A 27705-nucleotide genomic window follows, 5' to 3' on the forward strand; every position below is an offset into this window, starting at 1 on the left:
TGCCCTGGATTTAAACAGTGTATTACAGAAATCATACCTCAACCATTATTTTCTTCAGTAGAGATTCATTGAGGTCCTGCTTTGTATAAAACTAATTAAAAAGCCAGTAATATGTTCATTTAAAAACTTAAATGATTTGTTTGAAATACATTAGATTCTTTTTTTTTTTTTTTTTTTAAGATTTTTATTCATTTGAGAGAGAGCGAGCATGAGGGTGGGGCGGTGGGGAGAGGCAGAGGCAGAGGGAGAGGGCGAAGACAGACTCCCTGCTGAGCTGGATCCCAGGATCTGGAGATCAGGACCTGAGCTGAAGGCAGATACTTTTTTTTTTTTTTTCAAAGATTTTATTTATTTATTTGACAGAGAGAGACAGCCAGCGAAAGAGGGAACACAGCAGGGGGAGTGGGAGAGGAAGAAGCAGGCTCCTAGTGGAAGAGCCTGATGTGGGGCTCGATCCCAGATCACGCCCTGAGCCGAAGGCAGACGCTTAATGACTATGCCACTCAGGTGCCCCCAAAGGCAGATACTTAACCGTCTGAGCCACCCAGGCGCCCCATAACTTTAGATTCTTACCAAAAGTATTAAGTTTGGAAATGCTGTAAGGAAATAATTAAACTCAGCAGTTTTGATAAATTCACATTTGCCTTTTCATGTAGCATTTCACATTTCACTGGATGTGAATTATAATTTCTTATGCTTTTTTTCTAAAGTACATTTATAAATAGTACATGCTGATGTTAGCACAGCCCCTCCTGAATATACTAACTTCTATTAAGTGTGGCTCCTACATTAGTTTGCCATACTTATTAGCTTAGCTCTTGGTAAGCTGAGACTTTTGCTTGATCAGTTGCCTATTTTTTGTTATGGGGTGATTCTGTTATTATGTAAATAACTTCTCTTGGTCGTGTTAACATTTGGGAAGGGTTTTTATATTCTGTATAATACTGCATTGTCTGTTTTTTGGGTAAAATGTAGAGACTATCATTTTTAATCTGAATAGCTACCAGGTAATATGCGGTATGGTTATCATTAAAATATTCCTTAGAATATGTCTGGAGAGGGGGGAAAATATACCTGGAATAAGTATTTCTTTTCCTAGAGCTATACCTACCTTGAGATTATAAAACAGCCCTTCAGAGCTATTTTCTTTGCAAATAGTAGCTGGGTTTCTAAAGAAATCTGTGCAAGCTGTGGTAAATGTCTTATTTTAGGAAATGCATTCACTGGATAGGATATTGTGTTTTTGGAGGTGTTTAAATGTCTCAGAATACTAATTTTGATGTAGTCTGTGGTATTTGTTTCATTAAGAATGAATCTAGGAACTTATGAAGATGTTCATGAACTTGGGTCTGTTGGAGGTTTGTTAGGTTTTGTTAGATGCTCTGCTCTTTTGTTTGGTGATATACGTAAGTGGGTGGTTTTCTGTATGACACAGATCCTGAAGAAATCTATAGCCTGTAAATGATAAGGCTTTTCTAACCCAACAACTTTTGTTTTTTTTCAAACCAGAACACAACTATGAGTTAAACCTAAGCTCACTAGCAATTTTATAGGAAATTATGTGCTAATTTAGGGAAGAATTTAGAGGAAAGTATTTTTCTGGTCTCGCTGTGATGACCTTTACCACTTTCTTTTTTTTTCTTTTTTCCTCCCTTCCTGTTATCATTTACACTTTTGTTTTAGGAAGAGTAACCTTTGCTTACCAGTCCTTTCTTTCTCGAAGCCATTTGGACTTTGTCTAAATTTAGTATCATTCTTTAAAATAATACTCTAGGTTGGCTGCCTGGCTAGCTTGGTTGGTAGAGCATGCGACTCTTGATCTTGGTGTCGTGAATTCAAGCCCCACGTTGGGCATAGAGCTTACTTAAAAAAGTAAATTAAAAAGATTTTTTTTAAAAAAAGCGACTCATTTAAAAAATACTCTAGGTTATAGGTTTACTCTCAGTCTGCTAATATATTTTTATATGAACACATATGAAGATCTTTTTTGATAGTTCCCTGGAGAGTATAGCTTTCCTAGAAAAGGATTTCTCTGGAGAAAGAACAGAAAGAAAATTGCTTTCTACTTAAAAAAAAAATTAAATTGGAAAATACTTTCTCAACATGGTTGAGATAAAACTTATCACTGTTCCTTTGGTTGTGGTTTTATCCATGTATGCAAATTTGGCACATGATGAAAGCATAGGACTCTGTCTTTATGTCTCTAGATTTTCTGTTCTCTGCTTGGTAGTAATGCAACATTTGTTAATTTAATCTACCCCTGGAATTATCAGTTGTAGCTATCAATCAGGTTTCTTTTTCTCTATGGTGTTTCAGGGAAATTCCTGAAAGTGATCAGTTTTAGTTTAAAGTACACATTTGATATTGGTCATTAGACCATTCCCAGTTTTTGTTGATAATCCAGTAAAATTTTTGTTCAGTGTTAAGTAGGAGTGTCACTATAATTTGATGCCTAACTTCAGTTACATAAAGTATGTTTACTCGCAGATCGCTGATGTATAGTGAAGCTAACAGACGGGAGACATTTACCTCATGGCCTCATGTAGGCTATCGATGGGCACAGCCAGATCCCATGGCTCAAGCTGGATTTTATCATCAGGTAAAAAAGACTCAAAAAACATTTTTTTTCAGTATGCTTTTATAGTCTTCAGTAAAATCATCAACATTTAATAGTTTCTCAGAAATTGATTTATGCAGGCTTGCTCTGTGCTTGTATGTATGCATTTGCGTGAGTTTTGTTTTATTCTTGGACCTTTGAATACTGACTGGCTATTTCCTATATCATGTATTGTGTACAAAAAGGAAAAAAAAAATTTGTTACAAGTAACTAACAACTGAGTTAATGCTTCATAACTATTTTCTTTCAGAAGCCAGGCAGTATTCTTCAGATTTGCTTTTTGAGAAGTGTTCTCTTTGGATGTGTGTTTATTTTCACTTTGTGATTTCTACATTCATAACAGAGTAGTAGATACCGAGGGTAATGCAACAAAAAGTAACACATTGCAGTTACTCCTGAAACTCTAATTTTGGTGGGGATATAAATTACCCACATACTTATGTATAACTGAAGAAGCAGCATTGCGGGTGGTACAGTGCGCCTGAATATATATACTTGGAAGAACTGATTAAGAAATTGCACAGAAAGAGGAGTGAGTAGTCAAGGAAAATAGATTTATGTAGAAAAAAGGAGAGCCTACAGTATAGGGATTTATGTGACTAAAAGACAAGCGGGACATTATAGAGAGGTTCACTGACCTAAAGTAGAGGGAAATTAAGAAAAATGACTTCAGATGGGCATAATATACTAAATAAAGAAGGCTTAAACTGGGTAGTGGAGAATGGCTTACCACTGCTAAAGAATCTAAGCAATTTAATACTTACATGTCAGTTTACATAAAGCATGCTTACTTAATTTTAGAATTCAACTAAACTTTGAAATACATTGAAGTAACTATTGTAGAGAATCTGAAGAGTGATTATTCCTTAGTTATCTTGAAGTGTTTGGAGTATCTTAACTAAAATTAAATCAGAAATTCATACATATTGGACTATTTTATTCATGGTCTGTCAGATTTCCAGTTAAAGATAGATTAGTTTGGAGGCTGGCTAATACTAGAGTTACTGAAATTATTTTTCTAACTTAAAGTTTGAATATGGACCATTTTTCCTGATAATTTATCTTCATTGCTATTTGGTATCATTTCCTAAAACAATCTCTGTAAAGTGATGCCTTGGTATTTTTTCTGTTGAATTATTGTTTATTGTATTCCATCTTTGCGAAGAGATCAAATCATAGATTTTCTAAATCTTCTGCCTGTGTTAGGGACTGATTATTCTTAATTTTAAAGAATATAAGTAAATTTACATCTATATGCATAGTAGGTGTTAAGTAGAGTAAGTCCTCAAAAACAGTAATGTTTGTTTTCAGAGCTATATTTTAGTTTAGATTTTGATGTATTACACAGGACAAAATGTCATATATATAAAGTGTCTTAAAGAATATTACATGAATTAGGTTCACTAGTTTGCTTTTCCTTTTTACTTGGCCTTTCTTAGGTGGTTGAATGAAATTCAGTTAATAATAAAATGTGTTAGATTCTACTTCCTTATATATTTAACTGTATTTCAAATACTTCAGTAATGCATTTAGAAGATGCTAGATTAGAGACTAAGTATGTGTGTGCCTCCATGTTTGCTCTAGTGCTCATTTTTTGATGAAACACAATTTTTCAAATAAAGCAGCAAATTTTTAAACATTTAGGCATTCACTGTATCTCTGGAATCAGTGTATAGGCTAATTGTCTTTTCCTCAGTGTGCTTTTTACCTAATATTATGAACATTTTTAGAAGAATTTTTATTAAAAGGTTATTTTAATATTAACCTTTTCTGTCTTTATAAATTTGTAGCCTGCCTCATCTGGAGATGACAGAGCCATGTGTTTTACTTGTAGTGTATGTCTCGTTTGTTGGGAACCTACTGATGAACCTTGGTGAGTTTTGATTTTTCTGGATATAATAGGCTAAGTTAATCATATAAGTAGGCTTCTAAATTTTCCGTTTTTCATCTAGATACAATGAAATTCTTGCCTTTTTCCATCTGTATTTTTGCCTTTGTCCTAAGAGAATGAGAGAGCACTGTCTATGCTCTGTCACATCACTTGGCATACAGTAACTAAGGTCTTTGACTTCCTAAAATCTAAGGGAGAAGTGCCAAAGAGTAGAATTAGGCCTGAACCAGAAGGCTATGATAAGTAAGTTGATACAGTATGATTAACTTTAGCAGTTTAATCTTGGTCAGTTGAGGGCAGCCTGTCAGTAGGGAGTCCACAGAGCAGGGCCTTACGATCTGTGTTTTTAACTTTAAAGTAATTTTAGGGAGTCTGTGTTAATTTTGAATTCCAATGGATGAAAGTTTAGAACTTGGTTAAACATTAGAGATCATGTATTGAAACCTAATTTTTATAAATAACTGAGGCCCTATTAATAGAAATAGTAATAAGAGCAAATACTTATATAATGCTACTTACCAGTTACCATCCTAAGCACTTTATGTATGTTTAACTCGTTTAATTCTCATATTAGCCCTATGAAATAGGTACTGCTATCTTCATTTTAGAGGAGGGAATGGAGAATATTCCCAGTTTAATCCTTAACTGTCACTCAGTGCAATAGGAATTATTATCCCATTGTAAATAAAGAAAATAAAATTTGCCAAAGAGCATATGGCTGATTAGTGATGGAGCCAGGATTTGGTTTGTAGTAAAATTAGTTTGAGGTCTCTGAATGTTAATCAGCTGTTGTGAATGGGGTAAACTAGCTAAAGCCTATTGGAGTGAACATATGGATTCCCGTTTGCAGTGGGTTTACTATATGAAAATTGAAGTCGCGTCTGTCTGTGGACTGAGAGTTGAACATGTGCAATTTCCAGCTTGGGTTAAGGTTCTGTTTGGAACTCAGTCTTTTCCCCTAGAAACTATTTATATAGAAACCATTTTAACATGTATTTTTTAGTTTCTTAGGCTGATCCTCAGTTATTTAACCCATCCCTAAAAAATTATACCATGATATTATAGAATGTAACTTTATTCATAAATATTTTTTGGGGAGGAAATTTCAAATATGCACCTTGGGCTGTCAAAACCTATCTTTTCTTGACATGGTCAGGGAATCAAGGATTCTATCTCTTCTTGCCCCAGGATTCAGGATTCCTCAAATTTAAGCAATTGGTAGCATCTCTGAGGACTTGAGGGCAGTGTTCTAAATGGATAGGAGGGAACAGGATTGAAGGGAGGTGGGGAGCTGAGCCTAGGTAGCTTCTGAATCTGTAAGGGGGAAAAGAAGGAAGACTTGCAAGTGGACAATGGGACTCTCATATATTGATGGCGGGAGTTGATAGAGCTACTTTGGAGGGAGATTGAAGTTTTTAAAAAATAAAATGAGCACACCCTATCATCTGGCAATTCCACTTCTACTTATTTACCTGAGAGAATTAATTCCTCTTGTATACAAAGAGGCATAAAGTAGATGGTAACTGCTGTGAAAAACTGGAATCATCTTAAATGTTTGTCAGGATGGAATAGCCAAATAAAATGTGGTATGGTCATATAATCTATTATCCAACAATTAAAAGGAATCAATAGTTTGCTCTCTATTCACCATCAGTAACTTTTAGTTATGTTATTGTATCAAGAAGTTTGTTGTAGGATGATTCATACAGTAGTAATTTTTTTAGAATGAAAAATTATATTTTCTTACATGTACATATACATGAAAACTTACAAAAATATTTTAGAAGTATACTGATTAAATTCATAAAAGTGGTTATTTGGAGGTGGGAAAAGAGATTACTGGGATTGGATATTGTAATTGAGTGGTATTTAGCTTTATTTTATATAGTTATGTGTCACTTGTGTAAATAACATTTTAATTAAAAAGTTAAAACTCAGGGAAGAAAGAAGGATGGAAAGAGGAAAATACCCTAGGATTTAGTTGGGAGGGAATCCAGTCAAAATATGTGCTTGGGGATGTCATTTAAAAGCAATTATGTAAGACATCTGACTATTGCAATTTGTCCAGGGTTTATATATGGATATAGGTAAGTTGTAGGTGCTTTGAAAAAAGAAATATGTACACCCCGAGGAATGGCATATTTTATAAGTGTAGTTTTCCTTTCTTTGCCTTGGAAATTAAAAAAAAAAAAAAGTTCTTTTTTTGGTAGCGGCATCCTGACATTTCAGGTAATGCCTTGTAATTACAGCTAGTGAGAGTAAAAAAAAGAATAATCAGAAAGAAAGAAAGTAGTCACAAAGTTGGAGACATACTTTGTAAGTGTTAAAGTTAATCCTTTCAATATTTGAGAATTTTTAAAGTCATTATACTAGTCTTGAGAATTCCTACTGTTTTATTTTTACTAAACATGTTAGAATTTTCTAAGTAAACAAATTTAACGTTTCTTTTTGCTCATTAAGCATTTATGTGAAAGAAATAATGCACAGTCTGTGAATATTATCTTTCTATGTTTCTTTGAAAAGAAATTTTCTTTAGAAGTTATTTATCTGGTTTGGTCCTGTAGTGAATGTGTAATATGTATTTCTGTGTTCTTAACATAGGTCATTTTATGCAAACTCTAGATCTTTTTGCTTTCAGATCTTTACTAAAAAGTTTTTTGTGATACGAATGACACTTAATCGAGTTTTTACTATATGTCATTTACAGTTGTGGCCACTGATACAGATATGCATATGATTGTATATAATTAATTTTAAAAATAGCTGTATTGAGATATCTTTGACATGTAAAAATTGTATGTATTTAAGGTGTACAACTTGATGTTTTGGTATATGTACACACTGAAAAGACCACCACAGTCAAGCTAATTAATATATCCATCACCTCTACACAGTTACCATTTTGTGTGTGTACATGTGTTAAGATCTAATTTAAAATACATCCTCTTCTCAAACTTCAGGTATATAATACACTATTATTACCTATTGTCAGTATGCTGTACATGATTTCTGGGGAATTTTAAACCAAAACAAAGTAATTACTTATTTACAGTTGTAGGAAACAGTGTGAGGAAATACCAGACTTTACACAATTTTATCAGTATGTGAATATAGTATAAATTATACTATAGCATTTCTGTTTTGTCAGCGACTGATTTTATCTGTAATACGTTAAAGGGAATAAAATCTGCTGCTATAGTGAGTGGTTGAATATGTTAGAGTGATCTTGGTAAGATTGAATGATGTGGCATTTGAGTCTTTTTAATAAAGCGTACTTTAATTGTTTTTTAAAAAAGAAAAGATGATCCTGGAGTTCTTTTTTAAATCTACAGACTTAACAGCTTTGTTGTTAAGTAAACTTTTCCTTCCTTAATCTGTGTAAAGGTCTGAACACGAGAGACACTCCCCAAACTGCCCGTTTGTGAAAGGTGAGCACACACAGAATGTGCCGTTGTCCGTCACTCTTGCGACAAGTCCTGCACAGTTTCCCTGTACTGATGGAACTGACAGAATAGCTTGCTTTGGGTCGGGGAGCTGCCCTCACTTTCTAGCTGCTGCAACAAAACGAGGAAAGATCTGCATATGGGATGTTTCCAAACTTATGAAGGTATGTTTTAATTTTGAAGTAACAAATTAGTAATTGAGAAAAAAGTCAGTCTTAAACCTCGGCTTTTCATTCATTTAGGTGCACTTGAAGTTTGAAATTAATGCATATGACCCAGCAATCGTACAACAGCTTATTCTTTCGGGAGAACCAAGCTCGGCAGTTGAATCAAGGAGACCAACTTTAGCGTGGCTGGAAGACTCCTCCAGCTGCTCGGACATACCAAAATTGGAAGGAGATAGGTATGTGAATTTTTTTTAGTGGATTTATAAAAGTTACATATTGTCCTAAATTTTATATTCTCTTAATTCTAAGTAAAGGGGCAGAAAAAATTATTAGGTCAAGAGAGTAGAGAACAAACGTTTAGTTATAAAGTCTGGAAGAGCTGTGATACTTGAGAAAAATTTTCATTCGGAAATGCCATCATCTATAAAATTTACTTTATTTTCTGTCTCAATCTATGCCAATTGGAAATAATTGCTGCGCTGAAAAATAAAGTCTAAATAATGAAACTAAATCCTTCGATTAAACTTATTTTACCTTCTTCTAAATCTTTTCCTAGTGCAGTTGAACCAAATGATTTTGGTTCCCACTTGTTTTCATTAGCACCTCAAATTGTAGAAGTGCTAATACATAGTGAAATAACCCATGGCTAGGCAAGATGACCTGATTATTTAAAACAGTTTATCAGTAGTCAGCATGAGTTGAGGCATGGTCATTATTACTGTAGAGACATTTTGGTAAAATTGTTATGTTGGGTTCTCTTCCATTCAGGTTTTGTGACAGTCTTGATTTCTGTAGCTGTATTTGATCTGTGTGGGTGCAGGAGTCAAAGTATAATTTTACTTTACCCACTCATCTCTGAAGACACTGCAGTTGTAACTCTGAACTGGGCTAGGATTATAGAGCAACATATGCAGTATTCTCAAGCAGACAGAATGAAGGTTCCAAAAACCACTCAACTTGTCTTAAGCAGTAGAAGCTACTCCCTTTTAAGATTCTGAAGGTAGCAGTGTGAAATGGGGACTATTTAACTGTGATCAGATGTCCTGATGCTGAGGCAATCTGTCATCTCTCTTGCAGGGGCTTCTTACGTTAATGATGTGTGATAGATGTTCTACCACAGTCAGTGATTTCACAGTATTTTACTTCACAGTCCTTTTGGTGGCATGTACATAACATAAAACTCTATTAGTGCAAATTGTTTCATTAATGGAATTAATGGAAAATTCATAGTATATTAGTTGGGAAGGTTACCTCTGTCTGGTCTTTCTTGGTAATGATATGTATAAATTATGGGTAGGTAAATGAATGTGGCCTGAGCTCTGAAACAGACTGCATTAAAGCTTCATTGGCTGTTCTCAGTTATTATAAATCCCTGTGAGTAAATCCCCAGCTTGATGGAAAAGCAGGTGGCCTATTGTTTGAGTTTTGACTACATTTGTCAATAGGACTAGAAAGTAAGTGTGCTTGAGCTCTGTGATTTTCTTAGAAGTTAGTGGAAAGTTAATAGAAGATAATGAAATTGGTATGTGCTTCTGAACACTGATTTAATTTATTTTTTAAAAGATTTATTTATTTATTTTAGAGAGCACGAATGGGAGGGGTAGAGGGAGAGGTAGAGAGAATCTGAAGCGGACTCTGCTGAGTGTGGAGTCCCCCCCTTCGGTCACGACCTGAGCTGAAACCAAGAGTCGGCACTTAACCGACTGTGCCACCCAGGCGCCCCTGAACACTGATTTTATTTTATTTTATTTTATTTTATTTATTCATTCGACAGGAAGAAGCAGGCTCCCAGCGGAGGAGCCTGATGTGGGGCTCGATCCCATAACGCCGGGATCACGCCCTGAGCCGAAGGCAGACGCTTAACGACTGAGCCACCCAGGCACCGTGAACACTGATTTTAATTAGAACTTTTGTCTTGGAGTTTTGTAATTTGGGGGTTAGAAATTGAATCAAGACATACTTTTTAAGATTGCACACACACTTAGGTAAAATGTACATTTTCGGTAAACACCCAGTATCTCAGGTGGACAGGTATTATGTTGTGGTGTGCTGGAGTTGAGATATAAATCTCTGCGTACTTTTAAGAGGTAGTCTTTCTAGGGTAGAAGGATCCTTTTCTCTTAAGAAAGTGAAGTGAATCATACTGAAAGAGTACTCTTAAGTTGGGGTGGTAGGAGGAAGCTGAAGAGGTGAAACTTCATCTCTAACCTCAGTCTCCCTCTCTGGCTCTCCCTTCCCCCAGAGGTAGCAGGATTTTTGTTGTATTGGTAGTAAATATACTGAACCAAACTAATACTGATTTTGTGGCACAATATATAATATATTTGTTTTGAAAAATACTGTATAAGTTTCATTAGCTCAAAGAATAATGTTAATTGAACGAATTAAAACTTAGCCAAGAAGCTTAATTGGCAGTGTAGTTTGCTTATGGATTGTTTATGACCATTTCTACTTGAAAGGCAACATTTGTCTTTGTTCTGAGTTAATTCAGGGAAGAATATTTATTTGGGAAGGAAGATTATTTGGGAACACATTTAATTTAAATGAATTAACATCTTTGTCTCATTTTGTATATTTTTCAAATTGGTAAAAATTTCCTGCATTTATCTTTAAAGTTGTTTATATAGTATTGATATATCAAAGCTAAGGTATCCATGTGATACTAGTATCTTCAGTTTTCAAAAATAGATAATACTAACTAACCATTTAAAACTTATTCATAATATCTTATTTATTTTGGATATTTATTACTCTGCAGAAGGTTTTGCACATGTAAAAGGCTTTAGTAAATCTAGTGTCTGTTATAAACCTAATGCATGCTTAACATAGAAAAATTGGACAATACAGAGAAGTAACTTGAAGATATGTAGAGTACCCATAATTACATCATCCAGTTATGTTAACATTTATATATATAAATTTTTTAATGTGTATTTATGTGTGTTTTTTTAACCCATATTTAAGAGTTTTATTAAGGTATAGTTATACATCATAAAATTCACCCTTTTGGTATATACAGTTCAGTCATTGTACTTACTTTTACTATGTAGCGGTATGAGAATTTTTCTATCAAATAATTTTTTGAAAAGAGATTGTATTTTGAAAAACTTGAGAAAGAGCTTTTTATTTCATTTTGTTTTTTTGCTAGTTAAGGTGATTTTCTGGCAACCCTTTATAACATTATTTGTAATTTCATATCAAGATACCTTGAATTCATTCTTTAAAATATACAACTACTTAGGGCACCTGGGTGGCTCAGACAGTTAAGTATCCAACTCTTGATCTCAGCTCAGGTTTTGATCTCAGGGTTGTGAGTTTAAGCTCCATGTTGGGTTTTACATTGGGTGTGAAGCCTATTTAAATAAATAAAAATAAAATAAATAAAATATACAAGTACTTTATTTAACTTTTTGTCCTTATAGCTGGATAATACTTGGTTATTTTTTTAATATGAAAACCCTTCCGTATATGAAACCTATTGTTTCTTCTTGGTTTGGATTTCTTCATTCTGGATAATTTCCAAAGATTAGTATTTCCTCTTGGGGTTTATTTTTCCAAGTATCTTTATTATTTCTCTGAAATCAGCCAATTAGTATTTAAATAGCTTAAGGCTAATTAGCAACTGATCTTGAACTTTTGCACATTTTTTTGTTGTTTTAAATTATAGCACAGAATTGTTTTATGGAAAATTATTTCCACTTGAAAAATTTAAGACACAGAAATTTGTCAAAAATGTCTAACTGAGCCCTGCCCCTACTGCATATTTCAACCTTTTTTTTTTTTTTAACAGAGATTACTTACTTACATTTCATTTAAAATTATCTAAGTGCCTGGCTATTTCAGTTGTAAGTGAAATATATTGTTTCAGAAAGGGAGAGTTAATATTTTTTTCTTTCCTTCAAAATGCATCTTTTAATTTTTTAAATTGAGGTCATCAGAATTTTAGAACTGTAGAAGTGCTGATTGTTAGAGTATAGACACAGTCTCATATTATGCTAGAGTGATCTTTTATTAAATTTTTTTCTTGTCTGCTAACAGATGAGAGTGCGAATAAAGATGGATGTGAAGAGGGAGGCTGGCAATTTCTTGACTGAGTAAAGAATAAAGGAGGGACCTCCTCTCTTCTTAACACATAACTTCTGAGTTGTAATAGTTTCCCTGCTTGTCAAGGAGTACTTACTACCCCTTTAAAAACAAACAAACCAAACACAAGGCAAAAATGAAGTGTGTGTGTGTGAGAGAGAGAGAGTACGTGTACATATACACATATTTATATAGCTCTTTTATTTGGTTTTAGGACAACTTTCTTGAATTCAGTAATGAAATAGTTATTAAAATTTTACTATCTGAAATACTTGACTTTATTAGCTGCCTCTCTCTCTTATCCGTTTATTTACCTGCTATTCTCAGTCACACCTTAAGTCTTCAAATCCGTACAAATTTTATTATACATTCTTAGAGGTTTCCACATTCTGTTTCAGACAGATACTTATTTCATGATTTTAAGGTAATCCAATACCAGCATTGTCAATCAGTTATGATTTCAGACTACTTATATGTCATTTAAGCAAGTTTTAATAGTTTTATATGATACTTCTCTTTGAGTTGCAGAGCGGTGGTTGTAACTTTTTTCTTTGTCTCATAATATGTATACCTTTTTTTTGAAATTCCAAATATTTTTTTACTTTGTCTTTAAGTGATGATTTACTGGAGGATTCAGACAGTGAAGAGCATTCCAGATCAGATTCCGTCACAGGTATGTTAAAAATATCAGATAACCTATTGTTTAAATCCTTTCATTTATACAGTTATAGGTAAAGCAAAATATTACTTAATTCTGAATTTCTTAGTGAATGCAAACTCTACATTTTCATTAATATACACAGAAAACTCAAATGTTAAATATTAGAGATCTTGAATCAGCATATGTAGAGTCCCATACTTATATTTTAAATGGTACATATTTGAGCCAAATTAGTTAAAGTGACAGTTTTACTAAATTTTTGTCACAGATGTCAAGGAATAGACATTAAGCTCTTCAGAATGTGTTTGGTTTATTTGTATAATTTATTCTGTTGTTAAATAAAAGTAACATTGAAATTAAGGTTCTTTATTCCCAAAATAAAACAAGTAAAGAGAGAATAAATTAAGTATAAAATCTTAATCATCAGGTAAGTGCTGCCTTACTCATTATCTTATGAAATATTAAGGTGAAAGCGTGTGCTTCACATTCTAATGTAGTTATATAATAGGCAAGGCTAATAGTACATCTCCGAATAGTTTTTCTGTATCAGAATTCAAATTCTTGTCATTTATTATAGGCTGAATGCATTTCCCAATACATAAAAGAGTTATGTTAACTAACATCTGTTAGAGTTTTAGGGACCGATTAAGATAAAAATATGTAAAGCATAGTACCTGGGAAGTAGCCAGTATTTTTAAAAAGTGTTACTAAATTGCGGCTGTTCTGTAATGTCCTATCTCAGGAACTGAGGACATATATAACTTGTTAAATCTCTGGGGGAAGAGACATGGCTTTGTATAGTACAGATGTCAAAAATTAGAGTGAGTGTAGAATAGCAAGTGCTCTCTAAGTTCTAAACTGTCATGGAATTTTTTTAAAGCCCCCAAACAATGCTAGACTGATTTGGGGTTAAACCTTAGTTGTCTTTTGAAGTAATTTTTAGCAGTGAAAAAAAATTTTAAAGTAGGAAAATGCCCTGAGTAATTTATGAATGTATAATTAGCTCTAGAAAAATAAGGAATAGATTCATTAAAAAAAAATTAGTCTGATGAAGATAATGTTCCTTTCCCATTTTGTTGTCCTTTTGCAAAAACAGAAAAGGGCTACAATTGCATTTTCTTAATCTGGGAAAAAATAATAAACTGGTCACAGGTTACCTGGAGACCTGGTTAGAGCTTGAATTCTACTAATTCACTCTTTGTCCAGTCACTCATACTCTCTGGGCCTCAGTTTTTCCTTTGTAAAGTGAAGTGTTTGAACTAAATGTTCCTTTTTCTGCTCTTAAAGTTTTTGATTCTAACCATAACCTTTCCTTTGTATGCTGTAGCTTTGCTCTTTTCTCTGGGTCCAATGATCTCAGTAGGTATTTTTGTAATTATAGTTTCTATCTTTGGCCTATTTCTTTATCCCTTTTCTACTTCTACCTTTTTCATCTATGCCTAGTTGCTTTTTCACACTTCCTTTAGATACCGTAGTCCTGTTTATCTCACTTCTAGTATCTAGAAAGTCACCATGTATGTTTGTTGGCTTTTTCTGTGGTACCTCATTTAAGGTTGGGGTTGTTGTCCTTATGTAGTATTAAAAGGTAGCTATGGAAAGAGAAGAAAAATCCTTCTGGTTCAAAATTTTTAATTCCCTCCTTTTAGGATTTGTAAGTTCATTTGTAAAATATGTATATTAGTCAGCCTCACTTGGGGTTTCGCTTTCCACAGTTTCAGTTACCTTTGGTCATCTGTTATCCTGAGTAGATGACCTTCTGGCATATGGTCAGAAGGTAAGTAGTAGCATAACGGTAGGGCACATTGCCTGTGTCTTTTACCTCACTTCATCTCATCACATCGGTATTTTATCTCACATCATCACAAGAAGAGTGAATATAGTATAGTAGGATATTTTGGGAGAGGAAACACAGTGACATAACTTTTGCTGTTAATCTCTTACTGTGCCTGGTTTGTAAGTTAAACTTTATCATATGTATGTATACAAATAAAACATAGTACATACAGAGTTTTGTACTGTCTACAGTTACAGGTGTCCACTGGGGTTTTGGGATGTGTCTCCTGCCTATAAAGGGGGGGATGACTCTATCTTCTAGGTTAATTCTGTTATATTGATAGTTTACTGGCGAGTTTATGAAGGCTCGTGTTATGAATGGGAGATGTGTTGTCTTCCTGAAGTATCTAAAATAAGTCATAGATGCTATTTCAAAATTTACATTTACCAACTCTAGGAGATTCCCATCAAAGTGAATGATACAGTCTGAAGAATTATGGAATGTATTTCTTACCTAAGAGACTTTTACCCATTTTTCATTTGAAGGTTATGGCTTTTGAAAGTATCTAGATGATGTCATAGAGAGAAAAGTTTGGTTTTGGGGCCAGATAACCGAATTAAGGATACATTTACTTCTTGTGAAGAGTGGGAAGAGTGTTTGACAGGAGATTGAAGGAGGGTTCAAATTGAAATTTCTTAGTTTTAGAAAAGTGCTTAGGTAAAACCTAGTTGCTTACCTCAGGAAGTTTGGCTGATAGAACTGTTGGCTGACACTACCTAAGTAAGCAGAAAACAGAAGGGTTTCCCAAAATGATTATCTGGAGAATATTGTATTGCAGTCTCTTTGTAGCTATATTATATAAAAACTTGTTTTATAGTCCAGTAGGTTTGAGAAATTCTGAGATAACAGATTTCCTTACTGCAGTATTTGACAGTTGTCATTGTGCTTTGTCAGTCTTCTGAAGTAGAATGGACAGCACCGGATGTTTCTTAGATGTTACTTAAATTGTTGGGAAGAAGCAGAGTAATAATGCCACTTGTCATGCTGCCCTTCTTAATGAATAGTCCCACCTTCTATGCCATTTAATTTGAATATTTCTTAAATGTATGTTAATATATGTAATTTGTGGTTATTTTGTTTTTATCTTTCTCTGTATCATAAACTATCTTTTTAGTTCTGACCATAACCTAAAAAAAAATCATTTATATAAGTTTCAGTTTAGTCCAATAAATAGTTGAACATCCTCAAGATTTATTACAGTGTACTACATGCTATCAAAATCTTACTGTCACCTTTTAATTTCAAATCTAAATTAGTAGAGTTAATACAGATAACTAACGCACGGTATTATAGACAGACTGCGTGTGAATGTAACCAAATGAGTGGTCGTGTAAATGAACAGCTTCATTAGGACAATTAAACTGTTGAGTGTGTAATTACAATTTTCTTCCATTTAACTAGAAATGGTGTCAGATTTAGGTCATAATAGCAACGTTATATGAAGTGAGAAGATTATCCCCAGAAAACGGGAAGTTCTAGATAAAGCTGTCATTGAGCATTTTAAAGAAATACTTAATGAAATAGCAGAAATGGTGTGAGCAGAACTTTTGGTATATGTTAAGTGTGTGATGTTCTGTGAATCTCATTTGCACATTACATGGGCGCTTTCAAACTTTCATGGAGTTGTTGAGTTATTTTATACTTATTTCCTTTACTATTCTGTATTTTTCTTATCTAAAATCATAAAGCCAATTCCAGTGTGTTTTTTTTCCCCCCATAAGATCTAGACTTAGACATTATTGTTGCTAATGTTGCTGACTGATAGTATTTTTGCTATTGAGAAAGAAACAAAATGGTTCAGATTTTCAGTTCAATATTAAGAGATTATACCTGGTTTAGGGGTTAAGTGACATCTGTTACAAGGTTTTGTGTAGACAAACATGGCATATTTGGAGCTTTGAGACTGAGAAATGACTTTTGTACTCTTTGTAAGGGGACAACACACAATGGACAAAGGATCATTAAGGGATATTGTAGTTGACTTTAAGTGAGCCATGAATTAGCAGAAGACACTTTATGCTTCACTTTAAAATGGCAAATTTTGGGTTTTTTCCTTCCTAGTTATAATTTTTTCCTAAGCTGAAATTAGAATTGCATTGTATACTGTGATAATCAACTGATAATTAGCATGGTGGGGTGGGAGGGAGGAGAGCATGCTATGACTTCTTCTAAATGGTGAAAGAAAGGGAACTGACACTATAATCATGTTTCATGGATTTTCTATAAAGTGTGTGACAGTTATAATGGTATTGAGTGTTTTTTGGTTTAGAATTGAAGGACAGAAATCCTATTATTTTGATACTAATAATGTCTTCATTCTTTAACCGTTCTCATAAATTAAAAAGGGTGGGGGAGGGTTGCTTATAAATTGCCAGGAGAATATATTCTGAATTGAAAATGGTTTTGACTCTCTTGAATACCTTAGTGGTTTTTCTGAATAGATTTATCTCAGATTTGATTAACTTCCCCTTAAAGTACTTTAAATTCTTCCACTTACATGATTATAATGCACTGATTGGATGAGTAAGAAAAGAAAATGAACGAAAACATTGTACTAAAGATTTATGACTTACCAATCTTAGGACCAATTCTAATGAATATTGTTCCTTTTCAAAGGGCATACGTCACAGAAGGAAGGCATGGAGGTCAGCCTTGATATAACAGCACTCAGCATTCTGCAGCAGCCTGAAAAACTTCAGTGGGAGATTGTGGCCAATGTGCTTGAAGATACTGTTAAGGATCTTGAAGAACTTGGGGCAAATCCTTGCTTAACAAACTCTAAGAGTGAAAAGACAAAGGAAAAGCACCAGGAACAACACAACATTCCCTTTCCATGTTTATTAGCTGGAGGTTTATTAACATATAAATCTCCTGCTACCTCACCCATTAGTAGTAATTCTCACAGGTCACTGGATGGTTTAAGCAGAACTCAGGGTGAAAGTATATCAGAACAAGGGTCAACTGACAATGAATCCTGCACTAACTCAGAATTAAATTCTCCTCTGGTAAGGAGGACTTTACCCATTTTGCTTCTTTATAGCATCAAGGAATCTGATGAGAAAGCAGGAAAAATATTTTCACAGATGAACAATATAATGAGCAAAAGTTTGCATGATGATGGCTTTACAGTTCCACAGATTATTGAAATGGAGCTGGATAGTCAGGAGCAGTTGTTGTTGCAGGATCCTCCGGTGACTTACATTCAGCAATTTGCAGATGCAGCAGCCAACCTTACCTCTCCAGATTCTGAGAAGTGGAACTCTGTGTTTCCCAAGCCTGGGACTTTGGTTCAGTGCTTAAGGCTGCCAAAGTTTGCAGAGGAGGAGAATCTTTGTATAGACTCCCTAACTCCTTGTGCTGATGGAATTCATTTGTTGGTAGGACTGCGGACATGCCCTGTTGAATCCTTGAGTGCAATAAATCAAGTAGAGGCCTTGAATAATTTAAATAAATTAAACTCTGCACTATGTAATAGACGGAAAGGTGAGCTGGAATCAAATCTTGCTGTAGTGAATGGTGCAAATATTAGTGTAATCCAACATGAATCACCAGCAGATGTACAAACTCCTTTGATAATTCAGCCCGAGCAGAGGAATGTTAGTGGTGGATATTTAATACTTTATAAAATGAATTATGCCACTCGGATAGTGACTTTAGAAGAGGAGCCAATAAAAATCCAACATATCAAAGACCCCCAGGACACAATTACCTCGCTCATTTTGCTTCCACCAGATATATTGGATAATCGAGAAGATGACTGTGAGGAACCTGTTGAAGAAATGCAGTTAACCTCAAAGAATGGCATTGAAAGAGAAAAAAAGGCTGATATTTCTACTCTTGGACACCTGGTAATAACCACTCAGGGAGGATATGTAAAAATATTAGATCTTTCAAACTTTGAAATTTTGGCCAAAGTGGAACCTCCCAAAAAGGAGGGCACTGAGGAACAGGACACATTTGTTTCTGTCATTTACTGCTCGGGCACAGACAGGCTGTGTGCATGCACCAAAGGTAAGCTGTTGGTTTGTTTGGTTCTCCTACAAATCTTACAAAATCAGTGTATATGGCATTCAGTTATATGCATACCTCGTATGAATTTTAGATCCATATAGATGGAGAGGAATTTATTATTTTTTTTTATGATGAAGCGGTGAATCTTTCTACTGTTTTAACTTTTTAAAACTTTTTTCTACTGCCCTAGGTAAGGATTCTAATTGTAAATAAGTTAATAAGTCTCTCAGAAAGTATCTTCTCTGCTTTAACCTCAAGAAAATAACCTGCTGTTGTTTCTGTGAGTCCTGACTCTGCATCTGCTCAAATTTGTGGCCTTGGGCAAGTTACTTTAAACTCAGTAAACCTTTGTTTATTTATAGATGAGGATAAGAAGGCCTGTTACCAGGCTTCTTAGAATGAAATGAAATAATGTATGTAAGGTTTTTGGCACAGAGTATATATACTGGTCATTATTTCCTCCTGAAATAAAAATATTTAGTGAATAATTACTAGTTTCGCCAAATAAATTTTTCTTGTGTGATTTACTCTTGACCTTTGGCTAATGGTTGAATCAGCTTTGCAACATCTGAGGCCCCATACAGAGTAATACATAGTGTGCATTTCCCCCCCTACTTTTCTTATATATTTTAAGTTGGAAAGATAAAGCAGTATTTGAAAAGGATTACTGACAATATCAGGCAAAATGAATAGTTTTATTGATAGTATAGTAGGAATTTAGGGCCAGGAGATATTTGAAGCCCAGGTAGCTATAACCAGTGCTTGGGAGAAGAACTGGGTGTGTGGAGAGTCATACATTTCATTTGTGGTTCTTGGGAGGAATTAACCCAAGTTTTTTTCACTTTAAAAGATTGCAAGAGTTGGCCAAGAAGGGTAGTGGTGAATGTAGTGGTTCAGATTGCCTTCTTTGAAATACACCTAGTAAAATAAGGGGAAGAAAAGTCTTCAAATAACATCAAAACCAAATAGATTAATTTTAAAAACGAGCAATGCAGAATAACTTTAGACTAATTAAACTTTGAATTAGAGTTGATAAAGTTTAGAAAAAACATCAGAATACTTTGTGGTGTGAAGGATAATTTGAAGTTATTGATCATGTATGTGCCAGTTCACTGTTGAGAGAGCTTTACTTCTCGTAATTCGTTTAGTCATCATGCCAACTTTATGAGGTACATACTGTTATTGTCTTCATTTTACAGATAAGGAAACTGAAGAAAGGAGAGGTTAAGTAACTTGCCTAAGTCACAGAGCTAATAAATGACAGAGTCAGCATTCATACCTGGGCATCTGTCATCAGGGTGCTTAAACTACATTGTACTGCCAGAATGTAACAAAAGCATAAGACTTGTAGGGGCACCTGGGTGGCTCAGTTGGTTAAGCGTCTGACTTTGATCTCAGCTCAGGTCTTGATCTCAGGGTTGTCAGTTCAAGCCCATGCTGAGTGTGGAGCCACTTAAAAAAAAAGTAATGGAGTGTACTTAAAAAAAAAAGATGACGACTCATACGTTGAGTTTTAAAGAATCTTTTGATGTGAAAGATTTAAAAAACGAAAACAATTTAATATGCCATAGGTCATCCAGAATGGAGCTGGTTTTGGAACCTGAGTGACCTAGTCCCGGGGCACATCTGTGTAAGATACTAGTATTTTCCAGAAATATAGTCAGGGTTTAATGATTTTAATTGTTTGATGAGATATGCTTTTGTGAGACAGAGGAGAAGTAGTATTTAAATAGATTAATGTATTCTTGGAGTTTGGACAATGAAGAGTTCTAGGAATCGATCTCATGAGATAGGGAATTTATCCGGATGGGTCAAAGGATAAGAAAAAGTCTGAAAAGTTAAGCACTTTGAAAAGTATCTCCTAGTTCTTAAGGATTGACTGATCCGGATAGACTTGAAAAGATGAGATTAGTAATAAAAAAGAGGAAAGAAAAGTTGATGTTTTAAAATGTATATATGACAGTCCAGAAAGTGGTTGTAAAATTTTTAAAAAGGATTACAGACTCTGAATCAAAAGGACATTACGTTTTCATGACATGTCATAAGAGTGTATTCAAATAGCATAAAATCTCTTTTTCTGCTGGAGACTCATTGAGCCTTTTGATAAAAATCTACAACTAATGTTGTAAGTTAATTTCAAATAGTATTAATAATGTACTAAAGGTAGATTTGATACCGCAATGTTTGATTAAAGTTCAGAAAAAGGATATACATACACGTACATATATACATATATGTGAAATAAAGAAATAAGGTCCCTTCCGGCCACCAGCTAACAATTCCAGAAACGTGGGCCACTTTCTCCACTGCTGGCACATGGCTGAGGAATGGGGGATGGCAGCTGCTTCCTGCAGGCCACTTTCATGAAAGATCAGTAGCATTTCCCTTTATCAAGCATTCTCTGGTCATTGTTTCTTATTAGGTTCCAGAGTTCTAAAATAGTTGATTTCATCACTTTCTAGTTCAGTAGCTGACCTCTAGAACTTCCTACCTAGAACTTCCTACTCTGCCATTTGGTGTGACATTACTGGTGCTTTTGTGTATATATATTTTTTAAATACTTTTTTTGGAGTTCTGTTCTTAGTGATTTAATCTGTCACAAACTACTTAGAATAATACTAACTTAATTCTAGTAAAATACATTTTGCTCTAATCTTTTTTCTCCTGCACCTTTGTGCTACCATTGTCTTATATGTTGCATTAAGATAAGTTACAAACCCAACCAAAAAGAGTTTATACAATCTTTGTCTTTTAAAAAGATTTACAAAGAAATGAGATAAAATATATTGTTCATCTACTTATTTCATTACCTATGTACTCATTTCTGGTACTTTGTGTGTGTGTGTGTGTGTGTGTGTGTGTGTATGTGTATGAGATAGAATTTGGTAGTGCTTTCATCTTGAAGGACTTTCTTTAGTACTTATTACAAGGCAGATCTCCTAGTAAAAAATTCTGATTATCCTGAAATATCTCTATTTCACATTCGTTTTTGAAGAATAGTACTGTATATAGAAATTATTGGTTGACTATTTCTGCACATCTCATTCAGTTGCCTTTGACCTCCGTTGTTTCTGGTACGTCTGCTGTTAATTTCCATCATTAGATCTCATGAGTCATTTTTTAACTTGTTGCATTAATGTTTTCTCATTGACCTTTCAGCAGTTTGACTGTAACATAGGTACCTGTGAATCTCATTGTATTTATCCTACTTGAGGTTCATTGAATTGATTGGATTTGCAGTGTTGTAATGTTTTTCTTCAAATTTAGGGAGTTTTTGTCCATTATATCATCAAATTTTTTTTCCTTCGCCTTTTCTGTTCTCTTTTTCTGGAATTCCCATTACATATATGCTCTTATACTTTATCTGTCCCATAGGTCTCTGAGATGCTTTTCACTTTGAAAGATCTTTTTCTTTCTTTTTTTTTTTTTGGATTGGTTAATTTCTTATGCTCTGTTTTTATTTTACTGATTCCTTCTACTGCCATCTCAAATCTGCTTTGAGCCTCTCTGATAAACTTTTCATTTTAGCTATTTTATGTTTCAACTCCAGAATTTCCCCTTTGTTCTTTAAAACAATTGGTTTTTTGGTTGAGATTCTCTACTTGTTGAGTCATTTCCACCATTTGTTCCTTTAATTCTCCATACCTGATTTCCTTTTATTCTATAAAAATACTTAAAGTAGCTTCTTTGAAGTTCTTGTCTGCCAAATCTAAATCTTGAGAACTCAGAAATATTTCCCAGTGATTTTGTTTTTTTTTAAGCATGGGTCATTCTTTCTTCTGGTGTCTTACAATTTTTAATTTAGTACTGGACATTTTAAATAATATTGCAGAATTCTGGATTCTGATTTCCCCTCTTGGGAGGTTGTTGTTGCTTTGTTTATTTGTTCGGTAACCCATCAGGACTACATCTGTGAAATGTTTCTTTTGCAGTGTGCAGTCACTGATGTCTCCCATCATTTTTTCCCCCTAGAGGTTTTCATTTTTAAGCCTTGTTTCTTATTTGTTGCCTCTGTGTCCACTTAGCTTAGTATTCAGCCAAACATTTTGATAAATGATTGTCCCCAAGTAACTTTACCAGAAAGGCTGTATTCAGGTGTGTTCTGGCTTTTATGTGCTTTATTTTTATTTTCTGTCATGCCCTCTTACAACTCTTCTGCATATGCATGGGGCTTAGTTGACTGGAAATGTGTGGATGGCTTGGGCCCCATCTGGTTTTGTAACACATGTGTACAGCCTCTGATCTTTGTGGATTATGTGGAGGGTTTGCCAACCCCCCTATGTTTCTTTTGCTTCTTGTAACTTTGTATTAAGGGCAGGGTCCTGACTTCAGGATACACCTCATTTTTGTTGCCCCTGAGCCCTTTAAACTGATGGCTCTCTAAATCCGTTGGGCCCCCTTGCAGTAGCATCCCTTCTGCTGGTTTTCATTGCTTGCGCCACCCTGGTTGAATGACAGTTTTGTCTGGCTTTATAGCTGCTTTCAGGAAGAGGAGTTGTCATCTTCCTTGTTCTGTCATGTTGAAAGTGAGTCTCCAAATACTTTTGTTAGAATATTCTTTTATCCATTGATTTTTGTCTTAAATATTGCTAACTTTGCTTTCAGTTTTTTTCTGTGAGAACTACAAAAAAATAGAAATTCAGTTTCATTTCATTTCATTGTGAATGCTTCAAAAAATTAAGAATCTTTGTTCATTTTTGTTACTGCTGAGATATTTAGCTAGTGCATCAGTTTCCTCATCTGTAAAGTGGTCACAGTAATAGTCCTTATTGCCTCAAGGGGTTTTGGGAAGACTAAGTAAATGAATGTAAGCATTTAAAATAGTGTCTTACACATAGTTAGTACTAGGTAAATAACTGTTTTCACATATGTTTGTGTATTTGCCATTTTTTAAAATTAAATTTAATTTTCAGTCTGTAATACCTTGTCAATTTAATTTCTAAATTCTGGAAGATATGTCACTTTGGCAGCCCTGTTAACTGCCTTTTGAGTGATACTAAAATAAATTGAGTTTCTTAACTAAGTAGTATGCATTTGTATGTTTATCCATATTCCGTGTACCTATGCTGATAAAATTTTACTACACTGTAGGTGGTGAGCTTCATTTTCTCCAAATTGGAGGAACTTGTGATGATATTGATGAAGCTGATATACTAGTGGATGGATCTCTTTCTAAAGGAATAGAACCATCTTCAGAAGGTTCCAAACCTTTATCAAATCCTTCAAGTCCTGGCATTTCAGGTATGATACGAAGTTTTTAAATGAAATTTTAAAAATGCAAATTCTTGTGATGTTCAAAGTTTTCTGAGTCTTTCTTAAATAATGTTAAAATTTCTTTCAGTTTCTACAGTCAACTCTTGGTTACTTTGTTGAGGGAGTTCATTTCTTTGTTTCCATTCTTTCACTGGGCTTGTTTTTGTTTATTATTTATCATTATTTATCATTTTCAGTAGTTACAGATTGTTGTGAACATTAAAATAAAAAAATGTTTTTTTACCTGTGGTGGGTTGGCCAGTATTAGTGATGTTACCTAAGAGGTAAAACATTATTTTGGCCATTAAGGAGCTTTTGGTCTAGTTAGGGAAAAAACATGAAATAGGGAGTTGATTAAAAAAGTATAAAGTCAGTGGAGTGGCTAATTTACTAATATTACTACTGGAATTGAAAAGCTTGAAAAAATATTCTCTCCCTGGGGTAGTATATTGAGATCCTCATAGCCCCATTGTGCACCATTAGATAGGTTTGTTTTTGTATGTTGTTTTTGACTTTTCTCCTCTCTGTGTTCTCTACTGCCCTTCAGAAGTATTTTTTCAGAAGTAATGTGAACATGTTACTCCTGCTTAAATCTTGGACTTTTATGAAATAACTCTCGTCTTCTCAGTGTTTGTTACAATAAACTTTTCATGATTTCTTAAGTGTATAATTACGTTTCATGCTGTTTACATGTTATACTAAGCTCTCTTTCCCCACCCTTTATGACTACAGTTAGTCCTTTTGTGCTTCCACAGTGCTGTTACGTTTTACTCTTAGTCCTTAATACATTCTATTCCCTAAATCTAGCATTTAAAAGGTTAATAAATCTTTAATGAAAAGTGTGTTTAAACTCAGATGTATTCCAAATAGAACTAATACATAAAGTTGGTATTTGGTTTTTATGGACACTTAATATTTGGGTATTTGATCATTTTTCTTTGCATCAAAGGCAAACCTTTAGTGATTACTAGTGTACATGCTAACTTTAGTGACTATCACTATAATCTATGCTATCTTACATGCCAGGGTTTTTCAGCCTCAGCACTATTATGTCGTTTTGGGCTAGACAGTTTTTTTTTGTGAGCAGACTGTCCTGGGCTGTATTAGCAGCATCTCTGGCTTCTATCTGCTAGAGTCCAGTAGCACAATTACCTCTTTACAGGTGGCCCTTGGGAAGCAAGATTTTCCTCCTGGTTGAGATAAACTGACTCATGTCTCATGCTACAATAAATCAAGACTTGATTGTCTTGATCAACTATACAGTTTGGTTTAAAAAGCTAACATACTGGATGTTTCTTATTTTATAGGTTATTGTTATAATGGAAAAGAAATTTATATTTTTAAAAGATTCTTAAAATTTATTTATTTGAGAGAGAGAGAACAGGAGCAGGGGGAGGAGCACGGGGAGAGAGAGAAGCAGATTCCCTGCTGAACGGGGAGCCCGACGTTGGGCTTGATCCCAGGACCCCTGGATCATGACCTGAGCCAAAGGCAGATGCTTAACCGACTGAGCCACTCAGGCACCCTAAGAATTTTCATATATAGTCCATAAATACTATTGAGTAGAGAAAAGATGAATTAGATTATAAGGAAGCAAATAATGTAAAGAAGGGTTATTGGCATGCAATTAATGTTTACAAACAATATTTAACAGTTTCAGTCTGATTTAAAAAGCTCTAAGCTTTGAAAAATGTGGTTTGAAGTTACTTTTAATAATTTTATAGAACTTGGTATAAATTTAAGTATAAATATTTGTATGCATACAAGATATTCTTAACTATCACAAAAGTAGGAAAAAGTCCTGGTAAAGCTTTTGGTTTGTAAGTATTTATCTGCCATCAGTGTAGTTTTGACTTTTAAAAAATTTCTTTTATATAAAGTTAAAAAGGGCAGATGTTATGTACTTATTGATGTTTAGCATTTTGTTTTGTAAATGATGAAGTCTAAAGGTTATTTATTGATTTGATAAAGACTTAGCTTGCATTTCAGCACTACTTCGTTTCCTTTGTTAACTTAGGGCTGGTTAGAGCTCATTCAGGGCTCTTCTAACAAGTTACGTTTGGGTTTCTCCAATAAGGATTACCCTTTTTGTAATTTAAAATATTCAAGATGGATTTTTATTATGGCCATTATGTAGTCAGGGCTAGTTACTTTATTTGCATATAGATATCTGAGCTAACATTAATAACTCTTAGGATAGTTGGCAAGTTTTCTAATTGAATAGACAAAAAACATGAATCAAAGCTCTTTTTTAAAAACCTATTTGAAATTCTATATTCACTGTTGTTAAGGAGTTGATTTATTGGTGGACCAGCCATTCACCCTTGACATCTTGACATCTCTTGTGGAGCTAACCCGCTTTGAGACTTTGACTCCACGGTTTTCAGCTACTGTTCCTCCATGTTGGGTAGAAGTTCAACAAGAACAGCAGCAAAGGAGGCATCCTCAACATTTGCATCAGCAACACCATGGGGATGCTGCTCAGCATACTAGAACTTGGAAACTACAGACTGACAGGTAAGATATTCTTCTAAGGTATTTGATTTTAAGCCCATGTTATGTATTTGTTAGAAACAACATAGAATTCTTAGGTATATTGTTGCTTCTCTTAACGTCTTTATATTAATAACTTTGTTCTTCTCATTTGTCACTTAATTTTGGAGATTTCTATATTCTTAGTTGTAGAATAAAATAGAGTAATCCAGCATTGCGATTAGTTTGGGCACTCAGTTCACAAGTTTATTTAACAGATATGTATTTATTTATTTATTTTTATTTTTTAAAATTTAAATTGATTTAATATAGAGTGTATCATTAATTTCAGAGGTAGAGTTCAGTGATTCATCAGTCTTCTATACTATCCAGTGCTTATCATATCACATGCCCTCCTTAATGTCCAGACCCCTAATTACCACATCTCCCCTATTTAACAGATATTTATTTAGTTGTTTATTTTTTAAAATTTTATTTATTTGATAGAAAGCACAAGCGGGGGGGTGGCAGAGGGAGAAGCAGGTTCTGCACTGAGCAGGGAACCCAATGTGGGGTTCGATCCCACACAACCTGAGCTAAAGGCAGACACTTAACTGACTGAGTCACCCAGGCGCCCCTTAGCAGATAATTAAATGCTTGTTTTATGCAGGCACTCTTGTAGGCACTAGTAACATAGCTGCCACTGGAATTTACATTCTCTTGGGGATAGAAAGATAGTAAGCCAGTATCTAGTGTGCCACATAGTCATAAAAGCCATGAAAAACGATAAGACAGTATGGTGTCAGAGTAGTTGCTGGGTATGTGCATGTGTGCAAGAGTGAGAGAGAAAATATGGTACTTTTTTAAAAAAAATATTTATTTATTTATTTGAGGGAGAGAGAGAGAACATGGGCAGGGGTAGGAGCAGAGGGAGAAGCAGACTCCCCGCTGAGCAGGGAGCTGACAGAGGGCTCCATCCCAGGACCCAGGGATCATGACCTGAGCCGAAGGCAGATGCTTAACCGACTGAGCCACCCAGGTGCCCCAGTATGGTACTTTTTATATAAGGGGCCAGAAAGACCTCCATGAAGACATTAATTCCGAGGTAATAGCAAGTACAAAGACCCTGAGGAGTTTGGTTACTGAATTCTGGTGAGAGTAAGGAAACCAGTGTTGCTGGAATGCAGTGAGGGTAGGGGAGAGTAGGAGGGAGGCCAGGTCAGAAGAGGTAGGTGGTCACCAGAGGACAAGTATCCTTTATAGGCCGCAGTGA

General features: G+C 34.5%; 1 protein-coding gene across 2 annotated transcripts in view; it reads left to right on the top strand.

Moving 5' to 3' along the window:
• BIRC6 (baculoviral IAP repeat containing 6) overlaps positions 1-27705 on the top strand; it is a 226625-nt gene that overhangs the window by 35562 nt on the left and 163358 nt on the right. For both annotated transcript variants that reach the window (XM_040623077.1, XM_040623076.1), the window contains exons 5-12: positions 2488-2599; positions 4408-4490; positions 7893-8115; positions 8194-8354; positions 12816-12874; positions 17313-18707; positions 23799-23948; positions 26252-26477. In XM_040623077.1, the coding sequence (XP_040479011.1) occupies positions 2488-2599; positions 4408-4490; positions 7893-8115; positions 8194-8354; positions 12816-12874; positions 17313-18707; positions 23799-23948; positions 26252-26477 (2409 nt within the window). The remainder of the gene's footprint in view (positions 1-2487; positions 2600-4407; positions 4491-7892; positions 8116-8193; positions 8355-12815; positions 12875-17312; positions 18708-23798; positions 23949-26251; positions 26478-27705) is intronic.

This window comes from Ursus maritimus, unplaced genomic scaffold (assembly GCF_017311325.1).
Source record: "Ursus maritimus isolate PB19 unplaced genomic scaffold, ASM1731132v1 scaffold_6, whole genome shotgun sequence".
NCBI lineage: Eukaryota > Metazoa > Chordata > Mammalia > Carnivora > Ursidae > Ursus > Ursus maritimus.